This window comes from Puntigrus tetrazona, chromosome 12, assembly GCF_018831695.1.
Source record: "Puntigrus tetrazona isolate hp1 chromosome 12, ASM1883169v1, whole genome shotgun sequence".
In the NCBI taxonomy this organism is placed as follows: Eukaryota; Metazoa; Chordata; class Actinopteri; order Cypriniformes; family Cyprinidae; genus Puntigrus; species Puntigrus tetrazona.
The window spans coordinates 3,962,347-3,982,840 of record NC_056710.1 but is presented as its reverse complement, the minus strand read 5'-3'; the positions used below and the strand labels follow the sequence as shown (position 1 = coordinate 3,982,840).

Below are 20,494 nucleotides of genomic sequence, written 5' to 3'. Positions count from 1 at the left end.
TCCAGGAGCAGGTTATTTATAAATTAAAATATGAATGCATATGGAAAATATCTGAATCAAGTGTCATGAACGCTGAACGAATGATCTGTAGTTCATGGAAGTTACCATACCAGGTCGTTTGGAATCATCAGACTAAATTCCTTGTATCCTCTTGATGCTGTGGTGCTGCTGGTTGCGTGGAAACTGATCACGGCGCTCTCTCTCTCTCTGTCTTTCTCTCTCTCTCTCTCTCTCTCTCTCTCTCTCTCTCTCTCTCTCTCTCTCCCTGCTTCCAAACGCGTCCAAAGCTCGCGCTGCGTGCGGATCTCCAGCACTAAACCAGAAGGAATATTTGTGCAAATGTCACTGAACTGCCTTTTCTTCAGCAATCCCGCGAAGGCGAATGCCGAAAAGAGCAGATGTGATCTCAGAAGACAGAGAGGAGAAATGTGAGTCAGTCTTGCATATGAACGACAAGTGCACTAACGGTACATTCAACGCGTTCAAATAAGGAAATACGCACTTAAAAGGTCACTTAAGTTAGCTTTAGACAGTCTGTTGTTGTTTGATCAAGATTTGCAATTACAGCGTGAACTCTTGCTTTTATTTATAATGTTACTTTCTTTCAGGAGTCAAGCGAATGAAGAAAAACTATGCGTAACTAATTAAAAGACACTCGTGACTCTTGTAAAACTTGCAAAAACTGTTTTATTTATCACTAAATATTAAATGTTATCAATACAAAAATAAATAAAATACTTGCATACATATTAAAATGTGATATACGTTTAGGCTCAATTTAAATATTTAAAAAAATCTGTTATAAAGATTGTGTCTTATATGTTCATCATTTAATACACTACAAAATATGGAGATGTACAGATTTAAAACGTCTTAAAGGGGTCATTTATACACATACTTAAAAATGAATGAATGCAGTCAGGTTGGTTTATATGGTTTTTGAATTAATAAAATGTATTATGGAGTCATGTAGATTTTGCAACATATAATAAAAAACAAAACATTTGTTACAGCGCAGTTTTCACTCAGTGTGGACAGTAATTACTGTATTCAGTGATTATATGTGGATATTCTGCTCTTTATTTATGTGCATGATGTTGTGTGATTTATGATTACTGGTTATTGATATGTTTCTGTAGATTATTGATTATTATTTATATATATATATATATATATATATATATATATATATATATATATATATATATATATATATATATATATTTTTTTTTTTTTTTTTTTTTTATTTTTTTTTTCAGATAGTTGAACAGTACAGGTTGACAGCAGAGTCTCAGTGTAAACTATCACACTGCCAGCAGCCAGGAGCACTCAGACATTGTTTGAAATTAATTATTAAACAAGACTAGAGATGAGGAAGCACAACAGTTTGTAGACTAAGAACGGTATCTCAAGATTAAAACTTGTGACGGTTTCAAAAGACAAAGACCAAACCAAATTATGAGCTCCCTCAAACATATTTTATGCATATCAAACAGCTATTATAACCTAGTTGTTTTTTTAATCACCATTATCTGTTCTCTTACACCCACACATATTTTACATTTTCTTACGTGGGAATTACTTTACATTTATGCATGTAACAAATACCATTCAGTCCTGTTGAATAAAGTTAGCTATCGTAATATCGCAATTTTACAGTCTCCTATTATAAAATAAGTTAAAGCATGCTTCTCAGCGAGTCTACATGGTAAATAGTGAAGCATGCTTCTTTTCATCAATCCATTAGCACAGTATAGCCGCTGCGATGTTGCTAAAACATATCTGTTTAACTTTCATCTAACTACAGCTTTTAATGTTAGAGCTTTCCATCTTCCAGACCGTCTCATCTTATAATGCTTACACATTCAGCATGAGCAACAAGTTTTATAAAGTGACAAAGTGGCAATATCAGGCCAATTATCATCTCAGTCAAGTTCTATCTAATGACACGTTATTCAGTACAGACCAGTTCGGCTTTGACAAAGCGTCTTTCCTATCCCCACTCTAATGTATTCTCTTCACTGTAATTTGTATTCTTGTTTGAGAGTCTGGACACAAATCTTATGGAAGTTGACTGAAAAGTCATAGCATAACATGTCAGGAGTTGCTGAAGACAAAAAATATCAATGTGTCCATGGCTGATTATAAATCGCATGCGTTTTCATACTGATTTGAGTTGCCGGTTTAGTGATTTGATGGTCAAAGGTAATGGTACATTAACTAGTTAAGAAGTGTGGTGGGTAAACTAGCACACAAACATCCCATGCTGCCAGCATGAATCCAAAACACACGTCTTGATGACTCTTCAATCAAGCTGGAGTATAAATTGCCATATCATAAATCATATCAAGTATGTGTCTGCAATTTGTCGTCCATTGTTAATCAATAGCATTTGCATGAGTAACCCATTGTTTTGTTTTGTTTTTTTCCTTATCCAGTCTAATTGGGTTCGTTGGCCTTTCATTGCAGGGGCAAGGTCACATTAGTTTTCTCCCCAAAATGTTCTGTCCTGAACCTTTTAACCTCATTTTTCACCCTTCTCTTCTTTCTTCTCTTCTGTAATGCAAGACTTGCTCCTCAGATTCTCTTGTTTCCTATCTTGTTCTCTCTGTTGAATCATGTAAACATCCTGTGTGGTTTCTCCTCACCCCCTACATGCTTCCCTCTCATGTCTTGTTTCAACCTTTATTTTGTCCATCTCTGTCCATTGAACTGCCATTGAGCTATCATTTATTTTTACCTTTCCCTCTCGGCTGTATTTCTCTGCAGATCTGTGTTTTAGGTTTTTGTTGTCCTCATCTTTCACTGCCTGTCTGTCTCTCCTTATGTGTCCGGCCCACACTATCACTTGCGAAAATGTCATGACAGAACCCTGTTGTGTATTCATGAGCGGTACAGCTTTTCCAGGGGGTTTGTGACTCTTATCTAACCTATCTTCCATCACTTTGCTCATCCTTAGGTCACCCTTCCACACTTTAATAGAGAAAACTTCACGGTACAGCAAGGCTAGAATCACTTTTCTTTTAAACCCCGGATAAAATAACTGTCTTGGTTTGTTTTTTTTTTTTTTTTTGGCAGGGAAAGACTTTGGTCACTGAAGCATGAAAGCTGAGCTAATGTCTTCCTTTCTCCCTCTCTCTCTTTCTCTCTCCCTTCTTCAGCCTTCAGTTAGGGATCTATTTGCTTGGCATTTCAGCTGCTTTTGTAGTCTAGAACGTCTTATTCCTCCCTCCCTTCAACAAACAGTCCCTCCTTTAGGAGACTCCCACTTGTTATGTGATACTAAGAGGTACTTAGAGATCGATTTCATTTTTAATCTGTGTAAGTGGACAGTGGCGGGTCCGCTGCCATTTGTCAACTACAAACCCAGAGACTTTTGGTATTTGAAAATTCAAAATTATTGGTAAAAAGAGGTGATGCAATACATAAACAGAGAACTAGTGATATTTATATACTGGTTAAAAAAAACTGCAGGCTTGTGCAGAGTTGAAATCAGTTTTGTAGTTTTTCTTATGATAGTTAAGGTTGGAAATTATTGGAGCCAACCAAGGCAGCTGCCTTCTAGAGCATGTTACCCTGAAGATTTGTAAGAGGATAGCCGCTTCTTATATGCTGCTGATATATTAATGAGCCAAGGTGGGAAGCTATTTTTAGAAGATTGGACAAAATAAATGAAAGAATTGTGAATTTCAAAACAAAAAGTTTATGTTTATGTTTGTTCTTCAGACAGAACTAGCTGCGTCTTAAGTGAAACTATTATTATGGATTACTGACCACAACGTTGGTGGGATTAAATATCCAAAATGGCAACCACAGTTCGAATAGCAGGCAGTGTTCCTTACCTGCCCTCTCTTGTACTGTACATAATTTGGACTGCTGTCTTTTCCATGTGCAATATTTAGAGTGACCATTGTTTGTGGTAAGGCTAATTATGTTAAATATAAGCATTCAAATGATTTATTTGCCCAGAATAAGATTACATATGTTGCAAGTCTGACATGTACAAATATCAATCTGAAAAACCAAAAAAAAAAAAACAAAGAAACATTCCCAAATTAATATGACATTTTTAAGCATCTTTCAAGCTGTCACCAATCACATTTGGGTTTGCGGATATGTCTTTGGAGGGTGGAGTTTTTGATAGATGTCAAGTGATTGAAGGGACAGAGGCATAGAATTAAGCAAATACTTTTACATTTCTACTTGATTTTAATAAGAGATTTCATGAATATTTCTTCAGTGAACCGCAAAATCACCTATTGCAAAACCATGGCAGTCCACTCTAGCAGCTCAATTATTTTATGACAACATGCACTGTATAAAGTACTCTTATAACTCTTAGAATTTATAAGGTAGCTTGTCACAATTCTAGAGGAAGGCTTGGAATTGCATTCTTTACCTGGGCCTCTTAATCTAGGTAATTTGAATATAATAAATAGCATAGTTCTTATGTGAGATAACAGTTTGTAAGAGGTACTTATCTCATTTAATTTTTTTTTTGGTGAACACAGGGAGGTTCAGCAATACATATATATATATATATATATATATATATATATATATATATATATATATATATATATATATATATATATATATATATATATATTTATATATTATATATATATATATATATATATCTTATCTATACATATACCTATTAAAACTGTTTTTTTGAGAAACACACATATTGTTCACAAGTCATTTTTTGTAAGTCCTGGATTTCATTTAACTTTTCAATTAGGCCATCATAGCAGGGTTTCCACTTTTATGTTATAAATAAGAATGGATATTTTTTGAAGGTTTTTTTGGCAAAAGCATTGCTTAGTATGTCTGGTAAAAAGGGTATGAAGCCAGCAGGAAAATAATAATAGTTAAATCCACACTGCTTTTAGCATCTACTGCATCATTTTTAATGATAAAAATGATTATGAAATTAAAATAGGTTAAGGCAGGAGTCAGCTTATTAATATTCATTTCTGTGCTGTATGTGTTTGTCATACTTGCATATTCTTTGTGCGTTTGTCTGTGTATACTACACATAGACACTCGAAGATACAACGATAGGTTAAAAACAACCCAACTTGAGTTATTTGGCAACCCAATTCAAGTTTGGGTTGCCAGAGTTTTGTATGCCGCTGAAAATCTGAGCTCAAAGCTGAAAGATGCTGTGACTGGATCCATAACCTGGCCATAAATAAACAGTACTGATATTAGAGAACATATTTAAATATCACCCTATATTTAATTCAGCATAAAATAAATGTCCTCCGAGGTGTTACCTTCATGTGAAATGGCAGCTGCTGTCCATAAAATAATATAATTTGAAACACAGTAAAGACATGGCTATATGAAATAATGTATACAAACCTTTATTTCTCTGAAGAAGTGACCAACACAGTAATGCTGAGAATTGCTCTCCTGTAGTAGATGCAAAATTCCCCATCAATCTGACTGTAACTCAGCAGCTGGGCTGTTTTATTGGAGGCAAGCTCAACCCAGTGGCTAGGTAGAAAAAAATGCACTTTATGAAAAACATTTTATTTTGATAGTCCACTTAAGAGTAACCAAAGCATGTAAAAAGCAGCATATTAAGGGAAACATTACCCAGCAAATAATCCAATAGAATGACCCAACAACTGACCTCTGCATTTTTTGAGTGCAGAAAACACTTGGGTAAAAACATAAAAAACAATCCAATAATAATAACAAAAAAGCCTGCATTGTTTAGAATGTATTTGTATTTCACTGAAAGTTAATAAGGGACAATCAAAGTAGGCTATGTATAAATACTTAAATCACAGATTGGTGAGACATTGTTGCAAGAAAATGAAAATTGGATTTAGTAAGAGATATGTACAGTTAAACAATGGCATAGCTTGATTAATTGGCATTCGTAATGTTAAGACAATGTATTATAACAAAACTGGAATCTTTTTAAATGACATAATAACTCTCATTCTCATACTACAAAATTATCACACACAGGGAGCACAGTGGCATTAAAAAAAAACACAAACTCTTTGAATATTCTGATATCTGAAACAGTAAAGAAATATATATATATTTTATTAACTGGCTGTATTCTTCAATCTTCTAGGGTTGCAAGCTGTTGGGCATTTTGATGTTGGGTACAGCCCCCTGGATGCTCTCAGCACAGGTTGTACTCTAAAGGGATTATGCCCGCTGTCCCACAATGCTGCTACCTTCAGGTTGGCTGCTTCGGCACTCTGTGGTCATGTGGTTGCTTTTTCACAGCTTAGTGCTGATGACACTGTGTTTCCACCATGCTGCGACTTCCTGCTCCAAACGCTGCTACTGTTCAGACAGCGAGGGCTCATTTGGCGGTAAGACTATGCGCTGCAGCAACCTGCATCTTACTGAGATCCCTCAGGACATTCCCAATGACACACAACGCCTCTACCTGGACTACAACCTCCTGACTAGTATCCCTGCCAATGCCTTTCATGATCTTCCACTGCTAGCTGAATTGGATCTCTCCCATAACGAACTAGCTTTACTTGAACCAGGAGCCTTTAGAGGCTTGGGCGTCTCTCTACAATTTCTGGATCTGTCGTCAAACCAGCTCAAGACACTAGACCCAGATGCCTTTGAAGGTGTTAGAGCACGATCCAACCTCACTGGAAACCCCTGGCACTGTGACTGCAGGCTGCAGACAGCCCTTCCACGCTTAGACCTAGAGCCTGTGTCTTTGACTGGCATTATCTGTCAGACATCTGAGCCCTCAGACTCTGAAGCCAATGGCGTGCCTTTCCTGCTGGCCAAAGACCTGGACCTGTGTGTGGTGCTCAAAAAGACCACGGACGTGGCCATGTTGGTGACCATGTTTGGATGGTTCACCATGGTCATCTCCTATCTGGTCTACTATGTGAGACACAATCAGGAAGATGCCAGGCGCCACCTGGAGTATCTCAAGTCTCTGCCCAGCAGGCAGGGCAAGTCTGAGGAGTCTTCCACCATTAGCACTGTGGTATAGTGCCAGGTCAAGTGCTTATGATATGTGGAGGAAGCTTCTCAGGCTGCCAAAAGGCAATGGCACATTGGACACTGGGCTTCCGGTCTCTAAAACATAAAATTGATCAAACCTGTAGGAAAAAAAAGAATAATGGCTTTGTATCCCTTGAATAACAGATAACTCACTTCAAGGTACCACTCAGGATTGTTCAGAACCCTCCCAAAGAACCAGGAAGAACTTCTAACGTAGGATGCTTTGTGGTCAGTGGATTGCAATGTTCACAATAGGGAAATGTGAAACATATCATGCTAAAACCATCCACATATGCACGCATGGACAGAGATGACTGGAGACAGAAGGAGGGAAATCACAGGGGCCATCTAATCCAATTCAGATAAATAATTGATTCAGAAATGGCCGAGCTTGAGGCTCATCTTTACTAAGAGGTTTGTCTGCTCTGCATGCTTTTAAAGGAGGCGTTGTCTGTTTTTTTTCATCCAGTGGTTCTTTTTTCAGTCAGATTCCCATTTGGCAGGCAGCACACGAAGCGTAAAGCACTCATCCTACTGGGTATTTACAAAAAGTACTGTTGTTGTCCCTGCAGGCAACATCAAAATTTTACAGAGCAACACATTTTTGCATGCATCAATGATTTTTCAGGTGTCTCAGTAAACATATACAAACTGTGCAAAAGAAAAAAGCACTGTAGTTTGCTTTGATACTCAGTGGTTAGATTTTTAGGGGAGCACAGAAAATGGTTAATTATTTTCTTCGTGAATCCTGCAGTCTTACTGACTCTGTGTCTTAAAAGAAATAAACAGGTTAGCTTGTTATTTTTGTGATCAGTCACTAGCTGTAAGATAAATCACTGTTGTCGTTTCTAAGGAAACCCCTGAGACACTTTAAAAAAATGAATTAAAACGTTTCAAACTTTTATGTTTAAAGATAATGAGATGATGTTGACCACCACATAGTGTGCTTGCACTGTTAGAGCGGATCCTTGGTATGTCACATCCAATACTGTGTGATTGTTCAGTTTCTTATGTTGAGTGCCAGCAGGGATAATTCAGAATGTCTGCCAAGATAAATCTTAAGTTGAAATCCACCTGAATGTTCTGCCTGTGTGATTGAATGTCTACAAAGTTTTACCAGTCAAATCTGTAAATTAAGAATTTAATTTAATTTTTTTTTTTTACAAAAGGCAGCGAAGGATGTCATGGAGTTCATTAGAAAAGTGCACTCTGTTCCAAAACCTAATGAGCTGCCTAGCAAGACATATTAACATATCATAGGCACTCCTGACAGGAAAGCTGTTCCAGATGATAGGCAGGCATAATTTTGCTTGCATCTGGATATGTAGACAGTAGATAACAAGGCAGCTCACTAGGCAGCAACTTCAGTCCAAAAGTGGTTGTAAATTGGTTCATAAGCTCTAAGTTTTCACATTAAGGAAAAAGAAAGAAAGAAAACACTTTACAATAAGGTTCTAAACGTTAACATTAGTTAATGCACTATATATTCTGAACAAACAGTGAACAATATTTTTTTACAGCAATTGTTTCTTTTATGCTAGTGCTAATTTATAAATATATAATGCTATGCTTAATTTAAAAGGTAAAACACATGCAGTTATAATCTATTAGTCTATGTGAAGTTAAAACACTCCAAAAGCACCGTTTTGTTCAGTGTTTTTTCATATTTTCAAATTCTGTCTAAGTTAACATTAACGTATACAACCTTATTGCAAAATGTTAGCGAAATTATTTGCTGATCGTGCATATGTTGAATTTTCTGTTTCAGTCTTAGCGACAGAAAATGTATGCATTATATGGTTTGTTTGAAAGTGTTATCCTCATTAGAGTGCCAACAAGGCATTGTTTTTTAGGGTCTCTGTGGTCACACTGTGTATTCAACCCATTGATCCTAACATTATTCAAGAATTATATAAATGTCATGTGGAAAATGAAACGTAAACTTATAGTTAAACCTTATTTTCATCTGTAATACTCATTGGTTTTTTTACTTTCCATATGGATTATGCACTTTAGCCCATTCATTGCCTGGTTTACCAAATAAATACATTAAAGTAATAACAACAATCAAAATAAATTAGACAATGACATTTTGTTTCTCCATCCCATATATTATAGTGTAAATTCTGCATTTTCTAAATTGAATCCTAAGTGCTTTGGTAGATTGCCAAGATCTTTGTAAGGTGTCAAAACACCCTGGCCATCTTCACAATGGCCTGTACACAAGTAGCTATGAAGCTCACCCTGGTACAAAATGACCCACAAAAACAACAACAATCATAATATTGCAATATATTTGCGATATAAAAAGCATTTAGCAAATCTTCAGCACAAGTTAAAACTTTATATGTGACCCTAGATCACAAAACAGTCATAAGTAGCACAGGTAAAGTCACCAAAAATAAACTGCATGAGTATGAAATAATACTGATAGATTTTGCTTAGTTTTACACTAAAGGTGCTTCACAATGCCATAGAATAACCTTTTGGCTAAATGGTTTCATAAAGAACCTTTAAAGTCTGAAGAACCTGAAGGTTTATTTGTGGCAAAAAAAAGGTTCTTTAGATTACAAAAAGGTAAGAAAGTGATGGTTCTTTGTGGAACCCAAAATTGTTCTTCTATGGCATTGCTGTGAAGAACCTTTTGAAGCACCCCTATTTTTATTTGTATGTCAAAAATCATTAGGATATGGTAAAGATCATGTTCTCTGAAGACATTTAGTAGAATGCCTTGCTAAGAACTTTAAAGACAATTTTCTAAGTATTTAGCTTGTTTTTTTGCACCCTAGAATCCAGATTTGCAAATATTACCTGAACCTAACAAGCCACACATCACTGAAAATCTTATTTATGATAAATAATCTTAATTATGGTCCAGGGTCACAAAATACTCATGGCTTATATTTTATATTTATATTTTAATATCTTATATAATACCATTTTAACAGAAAAAAAATCATTATTATTAAATATAATTTAGTGGTATTGATTTATAAAACTTTAAGCTTTAAGTTTGCAGTAAGCAAACTGGTACCATTTTCATGCATTGTTAGTGCAGCATGGCATAACATTGTTTGATTGATTGACTGAATGATTTAAAAAAGAAAAAATTAGCTTTTTTCCTACCAACATGATGTCATTACTGCTTTTACTGAACCTTAAATATTCCAAAAACACAAGATGCATTTGTGAACATAGTAACAGTAGTTTACTATTTAGTTAACACGAACTAACAATGAAAAATACATGTTATTTAAAATGCACATTTATTATTCTTAGTTAATGTGAATATGCTTACGAATGTGATGCTGAGCACTGGAATGTTCTTATGATAGGGCATATGATCAACAATAAGGTTATGGCTTATATTTGTGGTGGATAAACTTTTATAATTTGATATAGTGTGAGTTGCTTTGCATAGAAATGTCTGGCAAACGCAACAACCGTTTTCCAATTGATAATGTACATGGAAATATAAAGTACATAAAAACAAAAACAAGCAGTCTTGGAGGGTGATCAAAGCATGCTATGTCACATCAATTCATGGTCCTTCAAAGTTAACCTGCATTTGAGAGATGCTTTTAATATATGTGCAAAAACAGATCCTCTTCAGAACTTGGGAATGACTTGATATTTAGTAGCTGGAGAGGAAATTGGTATGATACACTTGACTTGATCTGTTTGAGATTGCAGGTCCCGTCAGAAGAACCTTGATTGACTTTTGAAATAACCTCTGGAATTATTCCCCAAACACCATTGTAAAGGTGCAATAAATGCCATTTATAATGCATGAACTATTCTAGCATGCCAATCAATCAAGATGCCAGAGGTGAGGCCCTCTTCTTCGTGTGTTTCCCTTACTGGGTTGCTGTGAGGTAGATTTCCCTGCCCTGGACTGTTGCCCGGAGGACCTCAAGGAATCTTCCCATCAGCTAAGGATGTTCTGAAAGGGTATTCCTATGGGGGCCAAAAAGTCGAACACGAGAGAAGAAAAACATGACCTAGTCTAGTTACAGAGCCTGAAATAGTGTGAGTCCCACCAGTATTATAAACTGGTAGAATAATGAAAGACCTAAGCATTTCTGCCTCAATTAGAGCGCTTAGATATTGGTTCAGCATAGAAGAGGATTTTAAGGAGGGCATCTTAAGGTGAACACAAACTGCTTTTTGACAGACAATGCACTACTACAGCATTTTTATTTGTTTTTATATTGAAAAATGATTAGCACTTTTAGTTACTAAATAGGATTTAAACTTTAAAATGTGAAAATGGAGTGTAAAATTAGATCTATGCCATTCTTACATCCTTTTCCACATTTAGCAGTGGTTCCAATTTACCTTTTTCTCCCATTCCATAAACCACTAAAACATTTTGCTATATTTTAATTGCATCCAAAATAAATGTTTTTGTTCACATATAATATATTGTATATATTTATTATCTTTGTATAAAAACTGTCAACTGTCACTGTCAAGCCCTGCAACAAAATAAGCAATTTACAAGACGGTTTAACTCATTGTGCGTCACGAAAAATGTCGAATCCCATTGCAATCTTCAAACATTTTGAAAACACTAAAATATCATGTGGTGAATCCCAACAAGTCTGTGTATTTTTCGTAGCATTGCGAACAGACATGCTGGGTTTATATTCATGTGGAGAGAATTTAATGAGCAACACCGATAGCTAACAAGTCTAAGCACAGAATCATGAGAGAATTTCCAAAGGGTCAAAATATGCAGCCAGGCATGATGAAGAGAAAACAAATGCAAATCACAGTCTAAAAGCACAGGTACAAGATAACCAGACAGGAGTCAGGTGAACCATGACAGACAGGACTATGATTACAGAAAATCCCAGCAGCAATTACATTCAAGTCTTTACCAAAAATGTGCAGAGAGTGAATGTGGCTATAAATACACAACAATGAAAAATGATGAGCAGGTGTAAGCAATCAAGATTGCAATTCCAGAATCTTGTGGTTACAGCACATTGGGGTGAACAAAACAATCAGCAGGCATTTCAAACACTTCATAAAGTGTGAACATATTAAAGCAGAATTTCATAACCTTGTGAATTTGAAGATTGCTTTGGCAAATGTCTAGTCTCATTTATTAAATTATGTGATAACGCTACATGTTGTTCTACAGTATGATTATCATATCAGCGTTGTCAGATCAGTAAAAATCAATGGTGGTTGGTATACTTGTGATTATTTAAAAAATTCAAATTCAGTTAATAATATAATATGGCATCGGTGCTGAAATCATAGCTGTTTGTTACCTGTTTCATGTATGACTGACAAATATACAGTATATTACACTTTTTACACTTATTACAGTTGTGTGTGTGTGTGTGTTAAAACCACAACAACTGGGTGGGAAATAATAATAATAAAAAATCTTATATTTAGGCCTAAATATTTTGTGTGTCAGAATCTGGCATATGCCTTGAGGCAGCAAGTTTGAATAAACTGCAGCTGAATGAGATTAAAATGCTGCTGTGTGGATTCACAAGACTTTTTTACAGAAATTAATTAACTATGATGATTTTTCTCCAAAAGCTCAACAGCTCCAATGTTTGGAAAATACAGCTGATCTTGTCCTCCTAATAACATAGAAAAAAACTTAACTAATAATGAGCAAATGAAAGGCTGAATATTAATTTTTGGCAGAGATACTTTCCTCCTGAAGCCATCATTTTCCATGAAGTATCGGTACTACTGAAATATAGATTTTCAGACAATGTGCAACACAACAGCAACATGTTTACACACAAGCCATCATAGACATTGTACAGTATGAAGTTGAAGACAACAAACATTTGTCCCTGACATCAATAGCAGGTCCTTCAATAGCAGGTCCAGCAGGTGAGTGTGTGTGTATGTGTGTGTGTAGAGGGGGGTTGGTTTAACAGGTAATGTTACAGTCTTCTACCAAACACACACCTGTTGCCTGAGGTTCATTTACATTTCAGACTAGCTCACCTTGCACTTGTGTGTGTGTGTGTGTGTGTGTGTGTGTGTGTGTGTGTGTGTGTGTGTGTGTGTGTGTGTGTGTGAACGTTTCTGCTTAATAATGACTATTAGTTAAAAACTTGTAATTGTAAATAAATCATTTGTAAATACGTAAGCATGATTAAAATTGTTCTGCATGCTCTTCTTTCTGGTGCCTGACATGTGGCATAACATAGTGTCTGTCATGCAGGTCATTAAAGTACATAAATATTCCTGATTTCTATTTACACGATACCTTAGGTCATATTATTTTCATATCTCTCTTAATTTCTCAATCAGTTTGGCTGCTTTCTGTCTCTTTGATTCTATAAACAACATTGCCCTCTACAGGTAAGTACTAAACGTTAACGTAAACACCCATTATTATAGAGATTAATTTAACTTGTGTAGGCTACAGTGAACCAAAAAAAAAAAAAAAGGAAAAAAGAAAGAAAGAAAAAATTTGCTTTGGCTATATAATCTTTAGATTTGTATCTGGTGACAGGTGACCTGTCAGACTGTCAGCGGCAGCATCAGTGGTATAATAAAACAATACATTAAAAAAGTGTCTTATGATCATATAACCTGGACAGTTGGAGCACCATGATGAACAATAACATCTGCTCTGTCCAATCACTTGACTGAATAATATCCACATTTTTGAGAGTGAGAAGAAGGTTCCCTTCATTATAACAGATGCAAATGACAGATATTCTTAGACGTTCCCACCAAGTATATGTCATTTTAATCATCTGCAACTTTATTATTTTGTGTATTTCTTGTGGTTCTTCACTTAAGGTGCCGCAAAAACTTTTTTTTTTCTTTATGTTGACCATAATCAAAGCCAAGCAGAGCCACAGACCCCACAAAACAAGCTCATGTGTCTCATTATTGGGACAGAGCTCCGTTTCATAAACGCTCAGAAAAATCCACACAGCTTGAGTCAGGCAATTAAAAACTTCAAAGAACTCCCGAGGTCCTTTATTCATGCTGAGGACGCATCTTCGTCAGACAAGTTTTTGATCAAACAATAAACCCTCAGAGAATGAAAGGTTGGTTATGAATTTTAAGCAGTTTTCTTTTCCAGCTCCTGCTGTCTTTTTCTTAAAACATATTACATTTTAAACTGTTTCATTAATTGACATATAATTAAAAATTACACATTATTGCTATTTGCCTCTTTGCTCTATATTGTATTTTGCACCTAAAGATATTTTCTTGTTTGTTTTCTTTTCCATTGGTTAATTAATCAATGGAAAAGAAAACTAGCTTATTTGGGTCTATGTAAATCAACATAGTAAAAAACTACCAAAAACTTGCAACTCGAAAAAAAGGAAGGTGAATGGTCAAATACTTTAAGCTCATGTAACGGAAGGGACCCATTTCGTCTCTATCAGTGACACATGACTGCATCCTATTTAGATTTATTCGCTTCTAAATTTTCCCTCTTTGAACAGTCGTCCTCTGAATGATCGACATATGCAAAAGATCTGATTCAGGATAAAATTCAGAGCTGTTTGGGAAAAAATGGTCAAAAGAAATCTGAAAAGCGCACTGCCGTCACGATGTGCAACACTTTCAGTTAAGAATGAGCACTTGTGTTCCATCTGTCTAAAGGAATGAGTGAGTTCACGATAATGGAGGGTTTTGTGGGAACACACTGAATTTAGCAACACTTATTCTTCCCCTTTCTCTGTCTGAGGAGCTGTTTCTGTTTCTCCCCCACTCAAACAATAAAAACATGAATCTATCTTAAAAAATCAGAGTTCTTCACACGGTGCATGTACATGATGTGATTGTGAGGTCACTTTTATTATTCATTTTTATTATTATTCTGTGCTTTCAATTGATATGGCTTGTTTCCATAGAAACGCTTCTTCCCCTTTCCCTCATCTGTTTGACACTATCTCTGCCCCTCTTCTTCCTTTGAAGGAAACGCTGTCTTACACAATGATACGTAACACCACGTGTTTCTACCAGTGGTTTTGGTGCAATGATGACAGAACTGGAAAAAATTAGTGATTTTTTGACGCAAATCATCAAGTCTATCTATCTATCTATCTATCTATCTATCTATCTATCTATCTATCTATCTATCTATCTATCTATCTATCTATCTATCTATCTATCTGCTTGTCTGTTCTACAGTAAAATAAAAAAGTAATAAACAATTACATTATTCAGTTTTTTCAGCAACAATCTCCAAGTAACGTTTTGAATTCAGTCTTGGCTGAAGGTCATTATTTAAATTAATAATTGTAATGGAATTTTAAATATGATTCATTGGACTGGGAAATAATTACTCATACATAGCAATTCACTCACAGTTATCAGATCAGTAGTAAAAATCCCACTTTACGTCAAGATCTTATTGCATAACTTCTGTTGGCAGCAGAGGCTGAGGTTAGTGCAATATGGAATTTCAGGGGAGCATTCATTTGTTGCTTGTTACCGTAGACCACAAAGCAATACAGATTTATTTGAGTGTATCAAAATTTCTATTTATAGCTTTGCTTCTGCTTGAGAGTGAAAGCTAAAAATGCAGTGGTCCAAAAAATACACACTATTGTGAAACACAAAGGAGTGAATGAGAACAATACTGACATCAATGTGCTTTTTTTTGGTTACAGAAATGTTTAATGCGAGAACACGTGAATATACTTATGCTGTACAAAGTTAAAGAATATATTATAATATAAAATCACATTTGAGCTATTCTCTTCAGAATTTTGCGATTTCATCTGACGATCTACACTTATGAAATGGAGTCAGTCAAATTGTGGTTATCAGTTGTGGTTAACTGATTAAATTCTGTTTCAAAGTTATGATCAGTGACATATACAGCAACGTATATAGTACATAAAAACATTTTGCCTTGATTTTTTTTATTGTTTTACATGCTTTTTTGGCATTTAGAAGTGTTTAGTAATATATATATATATATATATATATATATATATATATATATATATATATATATATATATATATAAACAAATTCATCAGCATTTAGCTAGAAAATATATTTAAATAATAATTAATTTCATGCTTACGGTTTATATAATATAATACAATATTTGTATGTTTAAAACAGTCAAAACATTTTTGTAGTTAACTGATTAAATTCTGCCTCAACGTAATAATCAGTTCATTATTGAGTGAATATATATATATATATATATATACACACACACACACATACATACATATATATAACCACTCAATAATGAATAGAAAGAATATATAATTCTTGTTAGTATAACTAATCATACAGAAAAACTAACAACTATAACAAGTACAGCTGGATGTTGCAATAATAATGCAATATACAGTAATGAGTAGATAGTACTTATGTTATTTGTATATTGTATGTTATTTATTTTTATTTTTGGACAGAGTTAAGGGCACTGAGAAGTGTCCAGTAAAATTTAAAAGTTAAATTCATTAGTGTTTAGCTTATATAATAACTTTCATTACATGCTTACCAGTTCATTGAGATGTACTGAAGGCGACGTCAGAAAGAGGAATTTCCCCTGCAGGATATATAAATCGTGAACATGATGGGACTTTGTTACTGCTGCAGTCTGGTGACTTTGCGCATTTTCTTTTTGATCGCTGTTGTTATGATGAACTTCCAGGGTAAGTTTTGTCTGTCGTTTTGAATCATATGATTCTGAAGAATTTTGTTCATTACTTTAAATTAATTTTAAATTATGCTATACTATTTACACGGTTTTCAATTTAGATGGTTTAGGTTTCAATGATTCATTATTCCACATGAGGTTATTTAAAAAGAAAAAAGAAAAGACAAAAAAAAAATATATATAAAGAAACTTTAGTAACTTTTTAGTAAAATTTCATCAGGTTAATTTATGTCCAGGTTGTCCAGTCATGGCTAAAGCATGTGAGAGTTTAAGCCATGTGTAAGAGATCTGCGTCACAGTCTTACGCACTTCTGATCGCTTCTCTCTCTCACTCTCTCTCTCCTCCAGCGGCTCTATTAGTCACACTTGTGGGAATCGTGGCATCTGCCCCAATCTCTGACAAACTGGACATTATGAATAAGGATACTATTGAACAAGCTCACAGTTTAATCAACAAAATTCTACAAGACATTCCTACAACTCATGCAGCCTGGATAAACAGCAAGGTAAGCGTACTTCAGGAGTGTAACCAGCACAGACACCGTCTCCTGCATTCAGAAGAGCAGTCAATCAGAATGCAGTTTTCAGCAATTGGTCCTCCCAATCTTCGACGTTTGCTGTATTTTTCACATATATTCATTGGCTTGTGGTTGTGATACTCAAGTGGCCAAAGATATTGGCTGTCAACGTAAGAGATTCCAAAATGTTCTTTGAACGTATCACTATTGCAAATGTTAATACAAAGTTTTCTCATATACATTCATAGCTCTCTCTATATATCAATTTCCAAATAATTGACCATTCACATGTGGGAATGTTACTTCATTAGATACAAAATAATCCCACCAAACTTTTCCCATAATAGCCTCACTTTGAAATGATTTTTAACCAGTGTTGAGGTGTTTTCTCGAACATGCGAAATTCACACCGGTGTCCTTGCAGAGCAGTCATTTGTTTAACTGTGTACACAGTGTTTGCCAACTGCAATGTGTCAAATGCTTTTGGGGGCCACTGAATGCAAATTTGCTCTGGCATGTGAGTGAAGAGCATTGACACAAGAGAAAGAAACTTTGTCTTGTCGTGTTTAAACAAGTCAAATGCATTTTTTTTTTCAGAGTATGACTTTGGGCGACAGCAAGACTATGCTGGAGCTGCAGTTCTTAAAGAAAGATATGAATATACCCTCTGCCCCAGTTCTTCAGAACATCTCCACTATCTCCACCCTGGTAAGCTTTATTCTGTTTCTTTGTTTTAGGACTGGCATTTACTTAGCCGTATTATAAAAGCTGGAAAAGAGTTAGTACTTGTGGAATCGAAAGACAAAAATAGAACATTGCTATATTTGTAAGTACAGCAAAATAAACCGTGAGATTTCTCTGTTACTGTCACAGGAACTCTGCCTTGCAAACATAATGAAGGGACTGCAGCTGCATCTGATTCTCTTGACAGAGATCGGCAAAGCAGACACACTGGATCCGACAGACCATGTCAAAAGCCTTGAAGCTAAAATTGAAGAACTTCTGCATCTAATCGAAGAGGTATGGATTTGACTTGGAGACCGCTCTTTTGTTAAAAAGTGTATTTAAAAGTTTTGACTGTGTCGTAGTGCCAATACCAAGTCCACAAACGTTAGCCTGTTTAGTCGTGCCTCGATTTAGACACACACTTTCATGTACTGCTAAATTTAATTTATGTCTGGCATCATATTACAAGGCCCGTCTTTGGACAGCAGTCAAGTAATGTGTTTAAACCATGGCAATATAAATAGTAATGGTCAACCTTATCTTTCGAGAAGATGGCAAAAGTGTAAACCTTACCATCAGTGTGATAGCTTTTAACGTTTTTAACCGAACTGTATTGTAATAATACTCCATTCGTGTACTTACATGTTCATGTATTTTGACAGTTGCAGAGCCAGGCGGGATTTAACTCAACAAAGCAGGCATCGGATGAGCATACCACCGTTCATGGCCTAGCCAAGAATCTCACGACTAAATACAAGACCCAGGTGGCAGCGCACCTCACCCTGCAACAGCTTCAGGACTTCAGCTGTGACATCCTCCGCAGTATCCTCAGTATGAGCTCCAGCACGGCAGAGACCCCTAACACTATACAGTTCTGTGTAAATGCAGGAGGCCTGTGAGCAGCCTAGACCGTAAAGCCCGAAGTATACCTCAGTTTTGACACATAGCCATTCGAAAAATACTGATACTATGCTAAATATACTGAAACAGATGGTAGGAATAATAATCAACTTCCCTATGGAGAACCCACCTGGCTATTGTTCTCTATAGAGTATGAATAGATGAAAAAGGGCACATACAGCATTGCACCCTAGCATACATGTTAAAAGCAAAGTATAACTTGGGCTTTACAGAAAAACAGATGCAACTTGATAAATCAATCAGGAAATAGAGGTACTGGTATTTGTTTTCTTCGGATTTTGTATTTTTATTTATTTAATAATTAGGCTATTTATTTTCTGCCTCATTTAGCATTTTATTTATTATTTATTAATTTATCCATTTAGGAACGCCCTTAAAAGTAATGTTTCACTTAATTCACTGTGAAATACTTTACCGTGTCATACAATCTGAGCACATGAGCATGTCTCATAAATTGCTAAATGAGAACATGGTCATTGGATTGATCTCCTGATCTCTGTGAGAACTACACACTGTTTTTTATTAGTCATTTCATGTGATATGTCCTTGTTTTTATTTTTGCTACCCTTGATATTTCCGATGAGTTAATTCAGTATTATTTATTTATTTATTTATTTAACTAAACATACATGTATTTATTTTTGCCATTATTTGTTATGATATTTTTGGAATATTTGATGATGTACCTTATTAATAATAAAAACCTTTTTTTTTAAGCTAAAGTGTGTTTAATATTTATTGTTGCTCATATGTTACTTTCTGTATTAGAGATTTAATTGTGTCATCAGACAGTTGGCCCAATTAACTATATAAAGGAACACCTTCCGACATTAGCTTTTCGGTTCAGATTCAATTTGTTACTTGTTGCTGCCGGTGCGGAGTATTTTTATTTATTTTTTTCTATATCTATATTATCTATAGTTTTAAAACAAAGTCAATCTACATCAATTATATATATATATATATATATATATATATATATATATATATATATATATATATATATATATATTTCTAGCTTTGTTTTATGGAATATTGTGGCAAATACATTTATCGGTGTCAATATTTTTTTATTCATGTGCTGTCATAATCTTTAATCAAAACGTTTAACTTGCCTTTCCATCTTTTTTTATTAAATTATTTTTCTTCATTCTTTTTTTATGAACTTTTAGGCTACATAAAATGATCTAATTTTCCACATCACTCAAACGCCCACAACAAATCTACAAATATACACACACCAGAACACATGCTTTTCTTTGCTCACTATCCAGTTTCATAAACATACCTTTACATTGATTTATTTATATTTATGTATATATTTATGTGTGTATATATATAGTGATAAAGTCACATTAGCTGTAACCACTGAAGAAGCAGCACTAACACACACAGCAAGGTTGGTGTTGGCTCAGCAGTACCTGAATGCGGTCCTCGCAATCAACCACTTAAAGGTACTCTACGTGGCACTTCTCATAGCACTAGGTTTGTAAGCGTTGTGTTGAACTATCCGACAATGCACAAGGTCCAAAGGCAATGACCAAAGGTTTGTTTTGTTGTACTGTCAGCAGCCGGGCCACAAAGCAGCTGTTTGTCCTGCTTGCAAAGCAAAACTTAAAGGTTTTTGTTGTGTGTCCAGAGAGTGAACACTAACTGCGTGCATGGGGATGTCAAGTAGTATCCC

At 35.1% G+C, this 20,494-nt stretch overlaps 2 protein-coding genes across 2 annotated transcripts; both read left to right on the top strand.

The window, feature by feature from the left end:
• Positions 1 to 283: 283 nt before the first annotated feature.
• Positions 284 to 8,081, top strand: lrrc3ca (leucine rich repeat containing 3Ca). The gene is made up of 2 exons (XM_043253277.1): positions 284 to 428; positions 6,101 to 8,081. Exon 2 carries the CDS (start codon positions 6,197 to 6,199, stop codon positions 6,995 to 6,997), a length of 801 nt encoding a protein of 266 aa, XP_043109212.1. The 5' UTR covers positions 284 to 428; positions 6,101 to 6,196; the 3' UTR covers positions 6,998 to 8,081.
• Positions 8,082 to 16,538: 8,457 nt separating this feature from the next.
• Positions 16,539 to 19,526, top strand: csf3a (colony stimulating factor 3 (granulocyte) a). Its single transcript, XM_043253248.1, has 5 exons — positions 16,539 to 16,640; positions 16,994 to 17,151; positions 17,761 to 17,871; positions 18,037 to 18,183; positions 18,552 to 19,526. The coding sequence occupies exons 1-5, from the start codon at positions 16,559 to 16,561 to the stop codon at positions 18,786 to 18,788; spliced, it is 735 nt and encodes a 244-aa protein (XP_043109183.1). The 5' UTR covers positions 16,539 to 16,558; the 3' UTR covers positions 18,789 to 19,526.
• Positions 19,527 to 20,494: the final 968 nt, after the last annotated feature.

Excerpts from the sequence above, each read along its gene's own strand:
- lrrc3ca (XM_043253277.1), top strand. The coding sequence starts at position 6,197 with ATGCTGCTACCTTCAGGTTGGCTGCTTCGGCACTCTGTGGTCATGTGG.
- csf3a (XM_043253248.1), top strand. The coding sequence starts at position 16,559 with ATGATGGGACTTTGTTACTGCTGCAGTCTGGTGACTTTGCGCATTTTC. Across the intron at positions 17,152-17,760 it reads CAGCCTGGATAAACAGCAAG|AGTATGACTTTGGGCGACAG; the intron begins GTAAGCGTACTT and ends TTTTTTTTTCAG. Across the intron at positions 18,184-18,551 it reads TTCTGCATCTAATCGAAGAG|TTGCAGAGCCAGGCGGGATT; the intron begins GTATGGATTTGA and ends GTATTTTGACAG.